Source organism: Pollicipes pollicipes, unplaced genomic scaffold (assembly GCF_011947565.3).
Source record: "Pollicipes pollicipes isolate AB1234 unplaced genomic scaffold, Ppol_2.1 Scaffold_2555;HRSCAF=2994_pilon_pilon_pilon, whole genome shotgun sequence".
Classification (NCBI taxonomy): Eukaryota; Metazoa; Arthropoda; class Thecostraca; order Pollicipedomorpha; family Pollicipedidae; genus Pollicipes; species Pollicipes pollicipes.
Genome location: NW_023596136.1, coordinates 32,868,823 through 32,889,637, shown reverse-complemented (window position 1 = coordinate 32,889,637; position 20,815 = coordinate 32,868,823). Strand labels below are relative to the sequence as shown.

The window sequence follows — 20,815 nt, the reverse complement described above, 5'->3', positions numbered from 1 at the left end:
CACTAACGTACGTTCTGCTGTTCTGGTGCCTCATCTCCCGGTCACTTGCACACACGGTACGTCCCAAGTGACTTCTGTATTTGGCACTCGTTAAATGACACCCCACACAGTCCGTCCCGCCGGCACGTCCGTCCTCGTGCCGCCGGCTCTCAGGTAAGGCCTCCTTTCCCGGCCCCCACGGCCGCATCTCTCGCACGGGGCGCCTGGGGCAGGAGCGGAACGCGAGCGCATCTTAACGGCGCTCACCAAACCATATTCACTGGCTAACACATAGGTGTGCTCTGACACCTTACACTTGACTCTTCTTAAAAGAACAATGACCTCATAGTTGAATCATTCAATCATTACATAATGAACAAATCCAAGGCATAACAACCACGTATCCTACGAGCCTAACTTAACGTGCACAGTAGGAAAGACCCTTAAACGATATCCGCCACGCCATTGAACTTACTTAAATAACATGGTGACACAAACAATACAAATGCACTATGGATCATTATTACGTACCCAGTTATCAGTCATCGGCCAAATCGATCTGAAGGTCATATGAGTCGGGCGCTCCGCTGCTCGCAATGACCGTCCGAAGACGGTTGCTCCACAGGCACTGGGATCCAGGGCCTGGACGCATTTGAGTGGAGACCCGGACTTGGTGGTAATTCATTGGCTGACGCCAGGTAACGGAGGGACAGTGGTGACGTGGGCCGCGGGATGCGTGACCTGCGAGCCGGGACAGGTCACGGGTCGGTATCGCTGCTGTTGCCGGCTCGTTTGGCGGTTCAACTGCGGCCTGGAATGGCGTCGGATTCGCAGCCTCGGCCTCTGCCGGCTAATTCGCTGTTGCGGCTTGGGCTGGAGCGAGATTGGCGGCCCCAGCCTCTTCAGGCGGACACCCAGCCACGTCAGTCCCTTGCGTCACGCGCAGACACAAAAATTGTGCTGCTGGTTCAGTCGGTACAACTGTCTGTTGTCCGCCTGTGTGGACATTGGTACGGTCAGTGCTGGTGTAACTGAGTTGGCACCTGGCGCTGCGACTGAGCCGTTTGACTGTGCGGCGCCGCGGCCGGCGCAATCCGGTGTGTTGGTGTTGCCGATGGCAACTGTTGCTCTGCAGTGTCACCGTTACGCGGCTTCAACCGATTGCAGTGGACCACCAGTTTCCTGTGCCTGCTGTCGCGCAGCTGGATGCGGTAACTTGCCTACCCATTTGGACAAGCACCACCGCAGGTTTCCAGGGCCGAGCGAGCTTGTCATACTCGTCCCGGGCGGGCGCCTTCCGGAGCAGGTACACCGCATCACCCGCCTGGTAGTGAAACGCGTTTGACTTACGGCTGGGGCCGGGACGGCAGCGGCGGGCTCCGCACCACCGAGGTACCCGTCTTTGAGACGGAGCGGGGCATGCACGTTTCCTGTGGCGGTGGCGGCAGGGTCGTGAATGCAGGTGTCAACTGCATTTTTTTAAAAGATTTTATCCGAAGCCTTTGAATGGATGGATTTCTGGGATCAGAGCTAAGCAGTGTTCGTTGTGTGAGCTCTGATTCTTACCACCCGATCGCGTAATTCTATGTCAACGGCACAATTTGGTGGCGAAAGCTTACGTGTCGCAATGCTCGGCACGGTCCGTCCTGCCCTCTGAAGCCAACTGACCTTCAGTGCGACCGCTGCCACCGGCCGCAGGCTATGCCTGTCAAGGGCAAATAGCGGGCGCCATAAAGCGACACGAGCCCACCGCGCCACGGGTGGGTGGGTCGGAAGGCAGGCGCTTTAACCAACTGAGCCACCGGGGCGGGCGGTATTCACGGCCGCTTCGCCGTCACGAGAAAACGACATTTCCGGGAGGGACTGGGCCGCCTGGCAGACGACCTCTCGGGTCGGCGGTGACATGTCGTCGGCATCGTCATGGACTAGACCGGGGTGATAGACCACAGTAAACTGGAAATTGTTCAGTATTTCTAGCCACCGGGCGAACACCCCCTAGGAAACCCTGAAGTGAGTAGCAGCCATCGTGGGCTACTGTGGCCGGTTCGCCACACAGACTTCCGTTCCAACAGGAAGTGACGATTTGCAAAGGTAGTGCTTGCGGAAGGCTATCTTCCTTCCTCGTCCGTGTTGCACCTGTAGAAGGTAAGTCCCTATCCCACCCCGCGGTCGAATGCGCCCGTTTCCAGGATGAAGGGCGCTGCGTCGTCTTCAAATTGAGGCAGAGCCACCACTGGTGCTGGGGTCAGCAGGTCCTTCAGCTTGATGAATGCTGTTTCAGCCCCGGTGGCTAGTGAAATGGCACGTGTTTTTGTCAGTTGCATCAGCGGCGTCAGTGCAGCAACCTCAGCGAAGCTGGCCATGTAGCGACGAAAGTAGCCAGCCAATCCCAGGAGGCTAAACAGCTCCTTTTTGGATCTGGGCACTGGCCAGTCCACCGCTCTCTGTACCTTTTCTGGATCGGGACCGATGCCGTCTTTTGAGACTCGGTGACCCCGGTGCGTCACCACTGATCGGAGCAGCTGGCCTTCCGCCGAGTTTAGAATGAGACCTGCGCTGCTGGAACGCTTGGGCACTCTCTCCAGGCGCTGCAGGACCTGACTGGCCGAGTCGCCGTGGACAACGATGTCGTCGCAGCATGCCAGACATTCCTTCGGTGCCAATCTGTCCAGCACGATGTTGAGTAGCCAGGCGAACGAGCTCGGCGCACCGGTGAGACCGTAGCTACAGCGCCGCCAGGCACACAGGCACCAGGGCAGGCAGTCATCCGGTGGAGAATTGGACCTACGGGATCTTCGTAAAAGGGTGCAATGGTACATCACAAAACAACACAGACATAGCGGCTTAGATCCATACGGATGACAAGCATTACCTTGGATTGGTCAGTCCTTGCAAGACGCCATATGTAACAGTTAAAACGACGGCACCGATATGGTGATGACTCATTAACCCATGCTGGTCAGTACCAAAAACGCATTGGTGCTTCCGGTCAGACGCGGGCTGCTGGTGAACGAGCCTCACCCAAGTTTGACGGGACTGGAACCACCGTGATGGGCCTTGAATTACATGCTGCTGACGTGCGCCGATGTAGTGGGCATGGCTTCAGCGTCATTTTGGAAAGGCTTTCGGGCGCTTCGACTGCGCGACCACAGAGCGCTTATGGTCTCGGCTTCCCAGACGGCGCTAAAGGAGGTTTGGCTGATGGCATCCAGGCCGGGTTTTCAAGCTGCTTATTGGTATGTCACCTCCCACGCTCGATGCTTTTTTGGTCGTGAACAGCAAGATCCGCTGAATCTGGTCAGGTGTAGCAGCCACAATATGCAGCGCACCTGAATGAACAGGTGCACCGTGCTAGTCTCAGTCTTCGATGCTCAGCTCCTCGGTTCACAAAAGGTTCTAGAGGCTGGGCGGAGACCATCCCTCGTCGTATCCTGTTTAGTGGCACTCTGATTTCCATCTCATTCCTGTACTTAGAGCCCCAGATAATAAACTACGTTTATGACACCACCATGGCAGCGCACAGAAATGCAGCTGGTCATACAGCATATAAACAAGATGGTCACCTTCTGCGCAAACATATGCGTCTCAAAACGTTCCGCAAATGAGCAATGGAGCACAAGAGAAATAAAAACTCTTGAGAATGCTGCATTGGTCGGTGCAAAACGTAACTTCTACACAACATTGCACGAAAATGCGCCCACCATGACTAGGAAACTTGCTATGTTGTAATACGCCCACCGCCAGCACGATACCTAGGAAATAATCTCTTGCTTACATATCTTCCCCAACTGCCTATCAAAAGGCAGCCGCAACCCCGCTCCTTCCACCTCAACACAAGCTAAAACACCCACCTTCCATAGAGCCAAACCCAAACAGGTTACCCATACCTGGCAAGTACGAAAGATAATGCCTCAATACTTTAGCACTGCTGAGGAATACAGGGATACAATACTGTCTACGTGCTGACTACTCTTACCAGAGCACAGCGCCGCAATGGTCACAATCCAAAGGACCTTACGCAAAGGTTGAGCCCGGGCAGACCGACTAGCGCAGTTTACGCGCTTGAATTTTTCGCTCGAGTTTTGACATTCTTTCGACGAAGCATGTGCGTGGCTCTCGGGATCCAAAATAGCATCACGAAGGTTTAGAAATATACCACATCCGCACATCGTCCAGCTTACATGAAGAGCGCTTGTAAGCATCTATGACACTGAACTTATCATACACACACACCACGCCGAGCAGGAAACCGAAATAAATACGAGACTACGCCCGTCCTAACGTCAATGCCCCCGAGGCGCCGGGTTCGCGCGTTCCCATGCCCCACTTCCTAGGTTGCCTTTGTCGCATCTAGCTCCTCCGATAGCTGGCAGTAAGCCTCAGCCATGCGGCCCTGCACCCGTTCCAGCAGCTGAGGTACGTCGTCGACGCCCAGCCCCTCGGTCGGGATCGGGTCCAGCACCTGCGCCACCGCCAGGCCCGGCTCGAAGTGACAGCGCGCCGGCTCGAGGAATGCGCGGTACGGGCCGAACACCACCGGCACCACCGGCACTTGCGCGCGCACCGCCATGTGGAAGGCGCCCTTCTTGAACGGCAGCAGGCCCGTGCCGCTGCGGTTGCGCGTGCCCTCCGGGTAGAACCAGACAGCCAGCCGCTCATCCAGCATGCGCTGGGCAGCGCGCTCCAACGAAGCGCGCGCGCGCGTCGCGTTCGACCGGTCGATGAAGAGCTGGCCACAGAGCCAGCAAGCCAGCGCGAATGGCAAGCCCAACCAGATTTCCTTCTTCATGACGGTGACGACGCGCCCCAGACGCGGCCACAACTCCACCATGCCCAGAACGTCGACGGCGCTCTGGTGGTTGGCGACGACGATGCAGGCGCGGTCGGGCTGGAGGTGCTGCGCGCCACGCACTTGCCAGCGGATGCCGAGCAGCAGGCCGACCAGCCGCAGCGGCCGCGTGAAGAGCAGCGAGTTGCGCGCGTCGCATGGTCGCAGCAGGCCCAGCGGCGCCACGCAGATACCCACCAGCAGTGCCCCGCCGTACATCACCATGAAGCGCAGGTTGTAGCGGAAACGCGGGCTCCACTCGTACAGCACGGCCACCGACATCAGCAAAAGCAGCACGACCTCCAGCAGCATGGCGACCAGCGACAGTCTGCAACCAGGGGTAAACACTTGTGATGCTGCAGGCCAGGCATACTAATGTCCCATTATGATCAAAGCTATCCTTATGACAATACAATTGCTGATGAGAGTTACCAGCTGCTAGGTTAAATACAGTGTAAGCACACCACCCAATTTATCTGATATCTTGGCTTTTGTCAGATTTCTCATCACACTGTAATAAAGGACAATGCTATGCACATATCGAGATAAGACTGCAGCCTTTGTCTTAGCTGGGGCATGGAAGGACACAATATGTAGCACTGGCACTCAAATTATGCCAGGATTTAGTCCATAGCATCATGATTAAGAAGGTGGTCTGGAACTGGTAGTATTTCAGTTGTTTGGGGATTTCTTTGCACTTAAAAGACAATTTTTCCACCATAAGTGATTACTCCTTACAGGAAAAACTAAAACTGAAGAAAAAAATATTTGGTATGCTCAATTTCCATGACATCTGACACATCAAAACAAAAAATATTAATACACCACTAAACAGAAAACTATGTAAAAGCCTGCCCAACTACAGGCACAGCTTGTACCCTGACAGTGATTTAAGGTTCTGGACAGCCCTGCTTACCTCAAAATCAAAGCAATGGTCTTTCCTCCATTTCAGGCTCCCAGCCCATACATCCTTGGGGCATTAGCCAGTGGCAATGCACCAGTGCCAGAACATTACACAAGTGAGGCACTACCCTATCCTGCAGTACAGCTGCATAAAATCCCACCCAAAGAAGTGCAGAGTAACTCGTTAGAGAAAGGGGAACTTCCATTGACTTCAGACACATATGGCACACTATGTATTTTCTTAAGTTCAGATTTGGTGAATTAAATTTCGGTGTAGGTGTACTTTCCTACCTAACGTTAGAAAAAATCATTGCACACCATTCGTCGTGTTTAAGGCGGCACATATCGTAAATAATCTCAAAACAGGTAGAATCATGCTCCTACCTTCCAATTTCAATACCTTTGATGGCGGGCTCCCGAGCGCCGCGCGCACCGCACCGCCTGGACCAAGGCTATCTAACGAGGTAGAACCGTCCGGTCCGAAAAAATGGCAACATCGAGCTTGCGTGAGAAAAGAGGTAGTTTGGAAGCAGAGCCTGCACGACGTCAAGTATACCATATTTGATGACGTCAGTGGCACGGAGGCCTCTCAGTTAGTCAGCTGACCGTAACACAACCCATTAGTTTGAATGGTGAGTGTGTTTTGGTGGCGTGCGGCTGGCAGTTCCCCGTTGGATTGAGAAGCAATTATCCATCATTTCGCTATTCACACACATTTCTGGAATGAACACTGAGTCCTAGAACAGTTTGGCCTCATTAGAGTGTACGGTTTTTGCATTTGTGGTGATATAGCATGGGGTTATATGTCGTGCGGCGTTTGTGGTGTATTGCATTCCATGACCAGGCTTGTCCAAGGCTGGCTTGTCGTTAGAGAGCCTCAGGATTGGCATCAGGGTTGTCTGCCTTTCGTGCCTGGTGGCAAAGTTGAACAGCTCAACTTGCAGAATTTGCGGTCAGGGTGTACTTTCCTACCTAACGTTAGAAAAAATCATTGTACACCGTTCGTCGTGTTTAAGGCAGGACATATCGTAAATAATCTCAAAACAGGTAGAATCATGCTCCTACCTTCGAATTTCAATAACTTCGATGGCGGGCCCCCGAGCGCCGCGCGCGCCGCGCCGCCTGGACTCCCCAGCGCCGTTTCTGCGTTGCCGTTGCGTAAATACAATGTTTCTGCTTAGCAAGAACTGTACAAAATGTACGGGACCAAAGTAAACCATTCGTCGTGTTTAAGGCAGGACATATCGTAGATAATTACAAAACAGGTAGATTAATGATTTTAGCTTCAATTTTTTTATAATTACGATGGCGAGCTCCCGAGCGCCGCACACACACAGCACCCGCAACACCGGCGCCATTACTGCTCGGGTCACAACATTACTGCGCATCAAACAGCATCAAGAACCACAAAAATGTGCCGGGACAAGGTAACAAGAATCCATGCAATTTGATCCTCGACGCCAACGGGACCATGGGTTGCAGGGGGATTGGGTGGGGAATGTAAAGCAAAATGAGAACATGGCAGCTAAATAAAAGCTCACTATATGGCACCTATATATGGCATGGAGCATGGATGGCAATGGGATGCTGGGTTGAAGGGGATATAGGGTGGGGAGGTTAGGTTAGGTTAGGTAAGGTTAGGCTAGGTTAGGTTAAGTTAGGTTAGTTAGGTTAGGTTAGGGTAGGGTAGGTTAGCTTAGCTAAGCTTAGGTTCTGGTCTATTCTCAGGTTAGGTTTGGTTAGGTTAGGTTAGGTTAGGTTAGGTTAGGTTAGGTTAGGTTAGGTTAGGTTAGGTTAGGTTAGGTTAGGTTAGGTTAGGTTAGGTTAGGTTAGGCTAGTTTAGGATATGTTCTGGACTATTCTGGCCTGCGTGTTTCATAAATGTACCTAAACTCGATAAGAAACGATTTTGGTTGCTTTATTATTGTTACCTTGGTCCCGTACATGTTTTATGGTTCTTGAAAAGCAGAAATATTGTGCTTTCGCAACAACGGAGAAACGGCGCTTGTAAGTCGAGGCGGTGCGGTGCGGTGCGTGCTGCGCTCGGGAGCTCGCTATCGTATTTATTAAAATTCGAGGGTAGGAGCATGATTCTACCTGTTTTGAAATTATTTACGATATGTTCCGCATTAAACACGACGAACGGTTTACCCTGGTCCCGTACATTTTGTAGAGTTCTTGGTAAGCAGAAATATTGTATTTACGCAACGGCACCGCAGAAACGGTGCTGGGGAGTCCAGACGGCGCGGTGCGCGCGGCGCTCGGGAACCCGCCATCGAAGTTATTGAAATTCGAAGGTAGGAGCATGATTCTACCTGTTTTGAGATTATTTACGATATGTGCCGCCTTAAACACGACGAATGGTGTGCAATGATTCTTTCTAACGTTAGGTAGGAAAGTACACCTACACCGAATTTGCTCTGTCTATAGGTATGATTATATGAACAGTTGCATTATTGATTTTTAATAGCTCCCACCCTTAATATCACAATGATGTAAATACAGTAAGGTAAGTATGGTAAAATCCTATGATATAAGCCTCATAATGCTACAGTCAGCTGTGTTTTTGTGCTCCATGGCTGGCATATTTTTGTTCATGTGTACATTTATGTTTGCATATATTGCAATCATTGCTAGCACTCAGACAGATAAGTAATCAATATGGCGTGTTGCCACCTAAACCTTTGCTTTGCAGTGTTCTAGGTAATCACTCAAAATGTTTTTTTTCTGGCCTGTGCATCACTGCAACAATGGCTCTCAGTTTCTTAAAATGCCCTCAACACCCCCTGCCATGTTTTTTCGATCACTTAACTCCTGATGTGTTATAAGCAACTCTGGGTTCATGAATGTGAGTGAAGACAGAATAAATCCATGTAACAAAATGTCAGCAAAAATTGTGTGTGTCACTTAAACTGAAAAATTCCCATACAGTTTTCTACTATAGATCAATGTCCCTGGAGGTGAGAAGAAAATATGCATAACACATAGTGTTCTGTTGTCACTGAAACTGCTTGGCTGCTCAATGAAGTGGTGAGCCATGTTGAACATCACTTTGTTTTGGAAAAACTGTCAAGAATTTGTGCTTAAAATGACAATACACTGTATTCTCATGTGCTTATTGTGATTTTGTGTTGCAAAGGCCATGCTGATGTCCTGCAAATGTCCCAGAACTGTAAAGGAGGCTGTCATAAATGCACAAGCTCAGCCAGCATTAGGATGCAAATTTTGTGTGGGGGATCATAGATTGCACTGCACGGTGAGACCATCAATGAGAAGTTGTATGGAAAAGTGTGAACAGTGATGTGATTGTGATATTGTGTGAAAATGGTACCATTATAAAAGTTGTTGACACATGCATTCAGATTCTGGAATTTAGGCAACATTTGCCTCACCAGACATTTTTGATCCTATGATAATAACAAAGATGTGTTGAAATGTGCATTCAGATTCTGAAATTTAGATGAAATTTACTTCACCAGACATTTTTGATTCTATGATAATAGTACCAAACTTGTTGTTCCCCATGAGTATGTAGTACTGCAGTCATCAGGATGTGTGAGATTGACAAGCAGCTTCTTACATTTGGACCCCTTCCAGTCTAGTGGTGTCATCAGGCACTGTACGCTGTTCTGTTCCAATAGGCACTGTTCCAATGCACTGTACCTGTTCCTGCTGGTGTATTTGGAGCTGATGACCTGTATGCCAAGTGGAGGTGGAGGCAGGTACATGGCGCAGGTACAGCACTGGCAGGTACACAGGATCCTCGCGACAGCTTATTCATGTTAGCGAGTGTGCTGCCGGACCTGTCGAGCTGACCGGCGTTCGGCTGCCTCGGCCACCTTGCGCTCGTTCAGGTTCCTGATCCGAAACCAAACCATGGCGCTGACATATTTCTTCACGACCCGGTCGTCGAGATCTGGTCTCTTCTCCCTGATCTTGGCGCGGATGTAGGCCTTAACCCCGGGACCACTGCGATATCGGGGACCCATGATTTCGGACACCACTGGGTTCAGCTCTTCTACCGTCTGATACCACTCAACACTGGGCACAGTTAGGTGTCCGCGACTGAGAGCGCAAATCCAGGCTGAGGGTACTTGGGCGAGCTTGACGGGCGCGGTATCCTGAGTTTTCGTACCCATAGTTGGGTCGAAGATGCGGCATTTCGCAGCAACAAACCCTGCTAAAAAGGCTACGGCCTCCTCACCAGGCAGCGCTGGACGGGCTGCCGAACCCGCACTGGCCGTGCATCCGCCTCCATTCGCATGGTCTTCATCGTCAGAAGTCAGATTGGGCAGTGATGGCCGCTGCGCCACTTCCTCGAAAACGATGTCGAAGTACTCTGCATCTTTTGCTGCGACCATTTCCCCCTCCGGCTGCAAGACTCCCGGCAGTCCGTGCATGGCCTCGTTTGTGACGAATGCGGGTCGGACGATGATCTCTTTCCTTGGGCTCCGGTGATTCTCGAGCGGCGTCAGGTCAGACAGGGGCGGCGCATGGCGTGATGCGTACGACGGCGCGCGGTCAGGCTTGCTGGTCAGATATTGCGACCCCGTTTCGTTGGGTTCTTGCTCCATCTCAAATGGCAGGGACAGGGATCTGCTGTTGGCCGCGATGATTGGCCGTGGAGCCATCAGCAGAATTCGAAGGCGGGTCTGGGCTTCAACAGCGTTGGGGTGCGTGTTCGACCCACACATCGCCCTGAGCTGTGAGAAGCAATTCTCGACCAGGTCTTGGTTGAGGTGTGCCGTCATGACGTAACGCAGACCGAGCTGTCGAACGTCGGAGAGGAGGCCGGTCAGAGACGCGCAGTTTCTGAGAATTCCGTCTTGAAACGGTAACTTCCGGCCGGAAGTCCTATGCCTTTTTCCCAGCAGCCCGTGTTCGAGGCGCGGCCGAACTTTTGATATGGCTCGCGCTAACCGCGCGGCGTCGTCGATGGCGCGGCGCTGCAGCTCCTCCACCTCGGGGTCCACACCAAGGGCGCGCCTTTCCGGCTTTACATTTGATGGCCCATTACTATTACTCACATCAAACCACCGGTCAAAAGTCCGTATTGCCGCTGCCTCGCTGAGACGGCTTGGGACTTTCAGCTCCAGTGCGGCAGCGCAATGCTCCGACAGGAGCTGGGACGCGAGCTGCACACGCTGGCTGGTCTGGCCACGACCCTAGAATATCCATAACAACTCGTCAATCAGGCACCTACCGGATTTTTCCAGCAACAGTCTTTGTTTTAGCTCGAAAAGTTGCGTGACCTTTTGGATTGCCAAAAGTGCTTTGGGTAAGTTTAAATTCATTTCGATGCGCATTGAAGTCAGTTGAACGGACCACTGAGCAAGAGAACGTACATATTTACCACGCACTTGCCTTCTAAGGCTTTTATGCATCGCTTGCCTCTCACCCTGGCAGGACGGCTGAGCACAGAGAGGAGTCGCACCCCGTGTGTATGGTTTCCCAGACGCGCAGTCTAGCCCCTACATTACCCATATGTCAGACAATGTCATGGTCACAAGCCTGCCATTATCCGGTGCGTTATGTTAATGTTAAGTGGTTTTAATGGCCAAACACTTCAACGTGAACGTCAGGAAATGTTTACTCAAGGGGTCCGCAATGCTCGCAACGCTGAATTAGTGTTTTTTTTTTCTGAAAACTACCGTCTGTGAAAGTCCTAGCGGACGGTGCATGAGGTGTTAAAGAATACATATAACTAAACTTTGTCATAATTACAGAAGTTATGACATGCCAGGCAATCAATCATCTTCCAAACACTTACATCAAGGTGCATGCGCGTCAGTTTCGGGCACAGCTTGTAATCGACGAGATGGCCGGGTCGGTCCATGGCGGGGTGGTCGAGATCCCACACTTCTTCGAACACCTGGGCGTCCAGCTGAGCACCGCCCGGCAGCTGAAGACCTCCGTCCAAGATGTGCGTCCGCACCAGCTTCAGCAGGTGAGGGGCATCGGCGAAAACCCAGACGCGCCTATGTGGCAACCCATGCAATATTTCAGGGCCACCCTTCATTGTTGGTGCATAGCGGTGATCTTATAGTGCTCCATTTCTCCGCTTTTTTACCAAGCTCGACTGATCAATTATGCAGGCATGGCATCAACATTTGACTTCAAATTATTAGGCTCTGACATGTGCAATACATTTCAGCCTGAACATATGCATATATATGACACGAGAGTGCTGACAATCTTACCGCATTGATTGCTGGTTTAAAGTCACTGCCAGCCAGACTCTTATTAAAGCAATAGTCATTGACAGGCCTTGGCCATGTCACTGAATTGTTCATCCTTCATCGTGATAAGCACATTATGACATTGTGTCATATTTGATGTATCTTGTCCCGTATAAAATCGTAGAAGTTTGGGTTGTAATATGCCCCGTGTTATACCTTTCCGGGTCAACCGGGTTGGTGAACAAAGTCCTGTGGTCATCCGTGTAGAATGCGTGGGTCACTCCCAGCTCCGCCCAGACACGTTCATTGGTTGAGGCCATGTCGCTCACGGCAGTCATCACGCGCAGACCAATGGATTCGAGTCGGGTGATGATGGCGAGCAGGGTGTCAGCGGTCATGGCGCGGTCGAAGTCGTAGCAAATTGGTTGCTTCCACGGGCTAGCCAGACCGCGAACCATGATGAGCTGCAACTTGGAAGCTTCCATTATCGCATCACGTGCCTGGCCGTAGCAGACCCTGCTGTCTAGGCTCATCTCGTCAAATGAAATGACGCAGAGCCGGTCATTGCCATCTAGCGCAGCAGCAGTGGCTTCTAGCACCCACATCGCCGGCTGGATCAGGCCTGGCTCCATGGAGAAGTGGCGTGCCCAGCGGGACAGAGTGCTGAAGGATGGCAGCGGCACCCCCATGGTGTCCCGGACGTATAAAAAGCTGCGACGAGACAGCACTCTCAGACCAAGGGCCATACCGACGTCACGGTCTGACCACTGCACGCGCTTGCCCGTCACCAAGGCGCGACGTTGCGCGTCGCTAAAAAATCCACAGGAATTGAGGTCACTTCCCCGAGCGAGAGCAGCTTGCAGTGCAGCGTGCCGGTTCCGAAGGTCTCGTTTCTCCCCGCGGTGTTTTCTTGGCCTCGCTTTTCGCTTGGATTTAAGCTGGGTCAGTTGTTTCTGCATCCTCTGCAGGAGCACGTCTTTCTGTCTTTGCTTCGCACGCATCACTGCCAGCTCCGCACTCAGGTCGGCGATCAGTTCAAGGGGTGTTTTATCTTGGACAATGTCGGAGGGAAGTAGGAATGAGGACCTGAGGAAGTGGACTTGTTGGAGCAAGGAGGGAATAGCTGTATGACATGCCAGAAGATGTCACGCTGTGCGATATAGCCGAGTAGGCACTAACAGCCCCCAACCTATCGCACTGCAGGGACCGTATAAATTACGTCCCCTCCAGCGAGATAAGCCGGCGTACGTAGTGCGTCCCAGTCTGAAGCGTCGCCCTTCAACCCACGATATCAAGGTGGCCTGTACACGACACCTTTTAAAAGAGGTGAAATGGTACTATACGACAACACATAAGACACGGCTTAGAACCACCCCATAGAACTCTGCTTCATCACCTCCCATTCTTGAAACGTTCACAAGCGGTGAGTCCAACCACCACACAAGCTGAGAAGAAAGATAGCGAACCAACATATTTCTAACAGTACCAGTACATACACCTGTCCTCTGCGTGTTGACTTCTGAACATCTAAACGCAGGATTACCTGTTTGTAATGAAGCATATGGCCCATGATCCCGTATATAGCAGGATATGTTAATTTCTTTCGCTGCTAGGACACATCGAGGGCTAGGTTTTAACGGCCCAAAATGCTGTGAGTCGTCGTGCAAGCGACAGTACTACATAGGACCGCGGTAATATATGTTATAATATATATATATATATATATATATATAATATACAACATAATATAATATATAATAATAAAAGTATACGCACCTGGTCAGGGTCGTAGCGGTGCTTGCGAGGCCTCCGGTCGCAGCCGCGGGGTCGATAGCCGCGGGGCCACCAGATCCAGCCGCGGGGTCACCAGATCCAGCTGCGGTGCAACCAGGTCCAGCTAACTGGTCATCAGTCAAGGGGCCACCAAGTCCAGCCGTACCCTCGGCGATGCCAGCCCGCGTGGCCGCCAGCCGCGTGACCGCCAGCCGCGTGGGCCGCCAGCCGCGTGGCCGCTAGCCGCGGGGCCGCCAGCCGCGGGGGCGCCAGCCGCGGGGGCGCCAGCCGCAGGGTCGCCAGCCGCGGGGGCGCCAGCCGCAGGGGTCGCCAGCCGCGGGGCCGCCAGCCGCAGGGGCGCCAGCCGCGGGGTCGCCAGCCGCGGGGCCGCCAGCCGAGGGGTCGCCAGCCGCGGGGCCGCCAGCCGAGGGGGCGCCAGCCGCGGGGTCGCCAGCCCCGGGGGCGCTAGCCACGGGGGTGCCAGCCGCGGAGTCACTGAGTCCAGCCACAGCCGCGGGGTCGCCAGCCGCAGGGTCACTGAGTCCAGCCACAGCCGCGAGGGCGACAGCCGCGGGTCCGCCAGGTCCACCAACCAGGCTACCAGCCGCGGGGCCATCACGTCCAGTCGCGGAGCCATCGGGTCCATCTGCGAGGCCGATAGCTGTAGTCGCACAACCGGCAGCCGCGGGACCGCTGGTCGTAGCGGCGACCGCCTGCAGCTGGGTGACGACAGCCACGTGCCGCTCGGCCCTGGCGTGACGACGCCGGGCACCAGCAATGGGGCTGAAACAAGCATACGATATATCATTGTGGTGTTTAAACATCAGTGTCTAGTTCGTTTTATCAGTCAAAAATTGATGCACCTGGAAAACCAAAATTTTATCCTGGAAGCCTTTCAAATACCTTACAAGCCCTTCGAAGAACAATCTAAACAAAGCAAAAAACAAGAGCATGTGAGGTTAGCTCTAAGGAAATCTTAGGTGGAGAAAATAAAGCATCATCTTTGTATGCATGTGTGCAGAGTGGAGAAGCACCTTTCTTCTAACACAAATCAAGTTACAGCCTCCCAATTTTTGTGCAGTGCAGGGGCAACATTTCTAGGAGACATACAACACAAAAGAAAGTATCATACAATACAAATAAAGGAAGACAATACCAACCATGCACAAAAACAAGGCCTACAAGCTGTAAACACCACATAGTGACAGTACTGTGGCATCCATGAAAACCGGCATGAGCACTTTCCGAAATTCTTCCAGCAGAGTCAAACCCTCTGCAAAATGTACAGCATGACTAAATTCTGAATTTTTTCAGCATACATACATTGTCACCATTCAGATGCTATCATATTCATGTCACAATACATTATTCATTGTAGCAGGCTAATATAACCTTTGTTCCATTTCTGGGGAAGACATAGCACCTTAATACAACATGCCCAACATAAGGACCACCACAACCACCAATATGAAACAAAATGAGCCTAAAATGCTATTGTTTCTTGTCACTTCAAACATGTTACAATCATAACATTGCTACCCTTACCAACAGAATCTTTCATACATCTTACCAGCCTGCTAAGTGGCCAGGCAGCTTTAATGAGGGCACAGCATCATGTGTCAAACACCTTTTCTTGGCACCTCCAACAAGTTTGTTATACATGGCATAGCCAGCATCAACATGTCTTGTCTCAAAGTGCTTCGAGCAAATTCTTGCTGTTTTAAGATTTAATTTGTTGCCCTGTCCGCATTTAGAAACCCGAACTTGTTTACACGCTTTATGCACAGGAAAACGATGAAAAGAAATATCAGAGGGACTTGGATAAATTTTGGAATCACAGCCACCCACAGCACAAGAAGGCATCTTCAGTTCATTCAGATTGTTGTACACTGTAAAAAAGGGAGATGATTGCAAGTGGTGTTCAAGGTCAGTACATCTGATAGTGTGAGTGCCAAATGGCAAAAAGAATGTCACACCAAACATACCAGGAATAGCACAAAAATTGCTGCAAAAGTTAAGCAGCAATACAAAGTTTGGGCAGTCAGAACACATTATAGTGCATGGGAAACATGATACAAGGAAATGTGATACTTCACACTTCAGAGATTTGTGGAAAGATACCCCAAAATGAGGTAACCATAACATGCACACAAAGAGCCAAGTGCAATATTCTAAAGAACCATACAGCAAATCAGGTGGGGGACTTCTGTGTTCATCCAACACCAGTAGAAGTACAATGAAAGTAAAGCCCCTATTTGGTAATGTATGTATGCTGAAAAGCATGCACACCAATGAATAATAAAACATTCTACAGGTCGAGCATTATAAATGCTACCGATCGTCCAGAACTAATTGCACATGAAACCCCTCAGACAAGGCGTAGTCATCGCAACTGATGGCACGCCTTGGATGGCACCCAGCGGGTACGAAAGGTCCAGCAACCGCGATACACGATACGTTACAAACGCCGCATGACGTCTAGCCCCTAAATATGTGTACCACACGGAAAAATATAAAAATTCTGATGAGATCAAACTGTCTCAAGATTCAATCTCCTTCCAGGATAGTATTTGCATGACAAAACCGTGGACTGTTCATCCATACTCTAACCGGGAACCGCCAGCCGCACGCCACCAAAACACATTCACCATTCAAACTAATGGGCTGTGCGGCAGTCAGCTGACTAACTAAGGGGCCTTCGTGCCACTGACGCCATCAAATATGGTATACTTGACGTCATGCATGCTTTGCTTCCAAATTACCTCTTTTCTTGTGCACGCTCGATGTTGCCACTTTTTGATAGTGTTAAACGATACGCATGACACCCTCCTGGCCTGGACTCCCCAGCGCCGTTTCTGCGTTGCCGTTGCGTAAATACATTATTTCTGCTTACCAAGAACTCTACAAAATGTACGGGACCAAGGTAAACCATTCGTTGTGTTTAAGGCGGAACATATCGGAAATAATTTCAAAACAGATAGAATCATGCTCCTACCCTCGAATTTTAATAAATACGATGGCGAGCCACGAGCGCCGCGCGCACCGCACCGCACCGCCTCGACTCCCAAGCGCCGTTTCTGCGTTGTTGCGAAAGCACAATATTTCTGCTTATCAAGAACCATAAAACGTACGGGACCAAGGTAACAATAATAAAGCAACCAAAATCGTTTCTTATCGAGTTTAGGTACATTTATGAAACACACAGGCCAGAATAGCCCAGAACATATCCTCAACTAGCCTAACCTAACCTAACCTAACCAAACCTAACCTAACCTAACCTAACCTAACCTAACCTAACCTAACTGAGAATAGACCAGAACCTAAGCTAAGCTAAGCCAAGCTAACCTGACCTAACCTAACCTAACCTGACCTGACCTAACCTAACCTAACCTAACATAACCTAACCTAACCTAACCTAACCTGAGAATAGACCAGAACCTAAGCTTAGCTAACCTAACCTAACCTAACCTAACCTAACCTAACCTAACTTAACCTCACCTCACCTCACCTCACCTCACCTCACCTCACCTCACCTCACCTCACCTCACCTAACCAACAAAACTGAATATTTCTGGACTTCAAGACGATCAAGAACAGCTGTAAGTGAAAGTGAAAGGGCTGTGATAAGTCAAACAAATATTTAATGATTGGAAAAGCTGTGGACTGGGATTTTACCTTACTGCGCTGTCTAGGGGCCACATGCTGTTTTTGGGAGACCTATGTGCCCACTTGCAAAATAACTTCGATGGTTAAGGAGCATTCCACGTTGTCCTTTATTTTTTTGCACTTGCTCGGGGGGCCCTGCGCTGTTGTTGGGGCCCTTCCTGCTAACGTGCCGGGGCACTTTTGTCAATCACGGGCCCTTGCACGTGTTTTTTCATTCGCCAGAAAGGCTCTGTGGGCTATAGCCGAGGTCCCAAATCTGAACATTCCGGGATGTTCTCGGTTGCTAGGGGCCCTTTACGTGGGTCTCAGTTAACCTACCGACGCACTTGCGATATGCTCATGGGCCCTCTTCATTGGTCCTAGGGTGCTTCCAATCCTCTGTGCACTTGCTTGGGGCCCTGCACTCTTGTCGGGGGCCAATTTGATGGCTTGCTTGGGCACACCGGTCGTTCAGGGACCCTTCTCACCGAGTCTTGGGTACTTTTTTCTTAAAAGGGGGCCTGCGCTTTTGGGGGCTGCTCTCTGATAATCTGCTCGGGCACATTCAATCGTGCGGGGGCACTCTACATTGGGCCTTGGGCGCGTGCTATTTGAGTGGGGCCCTACGCATCTGTCGGGGCCCCTTCGTTCGCTTCCTCGGCCACACTGGATTGATGGGGGGGGGGGGGACGCACATTGGTTCCAGTTGTTGAATTTAGGACTTCCTGCTCCTATCGGGATCATCTGATAACCTGTTCGGGTACACTCCACCTTTCGGGAGCCCTCCGCACCGGGTTTTGGACACTTCTTATTTGAATGCCTTACGCTCCTGTCGGAGCACCTTCTGATAAGATACTCGGGCCCATTCGATGGTGGGGGATCTCTATACGTGGTTTTGGGTACTTCATTTTTGAATAGAGGGCCCTCCGCGCTTTTAGGGGGCCCGATCTGTTAACCTGCTTTGGTACACTCGATTATTCGGGACCCTGTACGGCGTGTTGTGGGTGTTTCATATTTGAACGGAAGGCCGTACGCTCTTGCCGGGGCCCCATCTGTCATCCTGCTCAGGTACACTCGAACATCCGGGTGCCCTCCACATGGTGTCATGGGCACTTCCTATTTGAATGGAGGGCCTTACGTACTTGCCGGGGACCCTATCCGTTCGCCGCTTCGTCCACACTAAATTATTCGTGGGCCGTGCGCATTGGGTCTTGTGTTTGAATTTATGGCCCTACACTCCTGTCTGGGCCACCTGATAATCTGCTCGGGTGTACTCCATCTTTCGGGTGGTCCTCCGCACGGGGTTTTGGGTACTTCTTATTTGAATGGAGGGCACTACGTTCTTATCGAGCACTTCTGATAAGCTGCTCGGGCGCATTCTATCATTCTGGGGCCATTCACAAAAGGTCTTCGGTCCTTTCCATTTAAATGGAGGGCTCTACGCTATTGTTGGGAGTCCTATTTATTAACCTGCTCGGGCACATTCGATCGTTTGGGGGCGCTCTTTATTGGGTTTTGGGTACTTCCTATTTGAATGGAGGGCCCTACGCTCTTGACGGGAGCCCTACATGTTAACCTGCTCTGACGCACTGGATCTCTCGGGGTTCCTCTGCATCGGGTCCTGAATGCTTCCTAATTGAACGGAGGACCCTACGCTCTTTTTGGGAGCCTTATCTATTAACCTGCTCGGGCACACTCGACCATTCGGGAGCCCTCTACATTGGGTCTTGGGTACTTACTCTACACTGATACTCTACACTGTCAGCCTGCCGAGGCACCACCGGTCGTTCATGGGCCCACCACGTTGGTCTTGGGTTCTTTTGCTTGCTCTGCGGACCCCATACTTGTTGACAGGAGCCACTTTGTTGGCCTCCTGTGGCACCCACCATCGCTCAGGTTTCGTCTCCCATTGGCTTCGGTGCCTTCGCCTCAGAGCAGCGGTCGAATATGCGCCGATGATTTTTTCGCGCAATTGCCGAACATAGTTTCACGTGCCACCGACGTCGTATGTGTCATTGTCATTACCTATTGAATGTGTGATATTGATTATACTAGTGCACCACGTTCTGAACAGGAGCTTAGGAACTGAACAAGCTAGGAATCAATTCCATGCTTGGTTTTGATGATTGTCAGCAGCTAACTCAAGTATATTTTGACTGCTGTTCCCAACCACTTGGGCTCAAAATCACATCATGTCAATTTGTTAAGTATATTTCTATTTAAATGCCATAAAAAGGATAATTATTTATGTAGGAATATAAGATAGGAACATTATAGGAAATTTAAGGACATTTTTTCGAGGGAGGCCCCAAACTCCAGGGGGCCCGACAACGTTGCATTGCCCCCCCCCCCCGCCCTTGACGAAATCCTGGGTCTGCCCCTGAGCCATGTCTCATAAAGATATGGTCAGAATACATAAAACTATACCCTATTTTACTCAATTGAAACATGAACACGCCCGTGTAGGTTTTGCGTCGTTATAGCGCGTGATCTTGCTTTTCGTTTGAGGGTGTACAGCTGAAAAAGTACGACTGCTAGGAAAACTCACATTTAATCTAGCATGATCGAATCAATTTTTGACCACGACACATCGAAGTTATCACCAATCGCGAGATCGTGTTGAGATCAATTCGTTGATATTTTCCGCTAAGTCTATTCGTCTTAGTTTGGAGGTGGAAAGGTGGCATGGCGATGTTTTTCATAACGTGAACTCATTCAGTTCACGTTATGAAAAACATCGAAGATAGGCGAGGCTTAACACGCGCCCGGGCGGCCGGTTGAATTACCCTTCGCTGGGCTCGGGTCTATTCGATCCCCTGGGATCTCAGAAACTAAGAAAGCTAGAGACATCAAATTCGCAGAGTGTGTCGGCCTGTGCATAAGCTGACTTGCGTCTAAGTTTGAGATTCACAGGTTACAAACCTCGGGTCAAGTAAGGTCAAGCAATGTCAAGCTTCTGATTGGTGCCTAAAGTGCCCCAGACCTTCTCATGCATCCACCGTGAACCTGGATGCTATAAGGTCGAGCTTACACGCTTTCATTGTGTGCAGGACTGCGCGCTAAAACACGTGAAAATATTCGCCTCCATAATAGTTCTATATATATATATATATATATATATATATATATATATATATATATATATATATATATATATATATATGTGTGTGTGTGTGTGTGTGTGTGTATGTGTGTGTGTGGTGTGTGTGTGTGTGTGTGTGTGTGTGTGTGGTGTGTGTGTGTGTGTGTGTGTGTGTGTGTGTGTGTGTGTGTGTGGTGTGTGTGTGTGTGTGTGTGTGTGTGTCCAGTCTCACTGTGATACTTACGCAGAAGTTAGCCGACGTTTGAAATTAAGCTCAGAACCCAGCAGCCCCACTGGTTTAACCACAGACAGCCGGTGCGGAAAAACAACAGCACGATTGCTGGTTTGCGTTCTTGGAGAGCAGCCACCGCGGCCGGGCACATACGTGTGTCTGGCGAGCGTTGTTACTCCAGCGGCCGCCTTTGT

At 50.8% G+C, this 20,815-nt stretch overlaps 1 protein-coding gene across 1 annotated transcript; it reads right to left on the bottom strand.

Moving 5' to 3' along the window:
• Positions 1-4,257: 4,257 nt before the first annotated feature.
• Positions 4,258-12,188, bottom strand: LOC119112304 (1-acyl-sn-glycerol-3-phosphate acyltransferase alpha). Its single transcript, XM_037236423.1, has 4 exons — positions 12,106-12,188; positions 11,481-11,688; positions 9,374-10,875; positions 4,258-5,135 (listed from the first exon to the last, which is right to left on the bottom strand). The coding sequence occupies exons 3-4, from the start codon at positions 9,436-9,438 to the stop codon at positions 4,310-4,312; spliced, it is 891 nt and encodes a 296-aa protein (XP_037092318.1). The 5' UTR covers positions 9,439-10,875; positions 11,481-11,688; positions 12,106-12,188; the 3' UTR covers positions 4,258-4,309.
• Between the last annotated feature and the right edge of the window lie 8,627 nt (positions 12,189-20,815).

Excerpts from the sequence above, each read along its gene's own strand:
- LOC119112304 (XM_037236423.1), bottom strand. The coding sequence starts at position 9,438 with ATGTACCTGCCTCCACCTCCACTTGGCATACAGGTCATCAGCTCCAAA. Across the intron at positions 5,136-9,373 it reads AAATACACCAGCAGGAACAG|ACTGTCGCTGGTCGCCATGC; the intron begins GTACAGTGCATT and ends CCCTGGTTGCAG.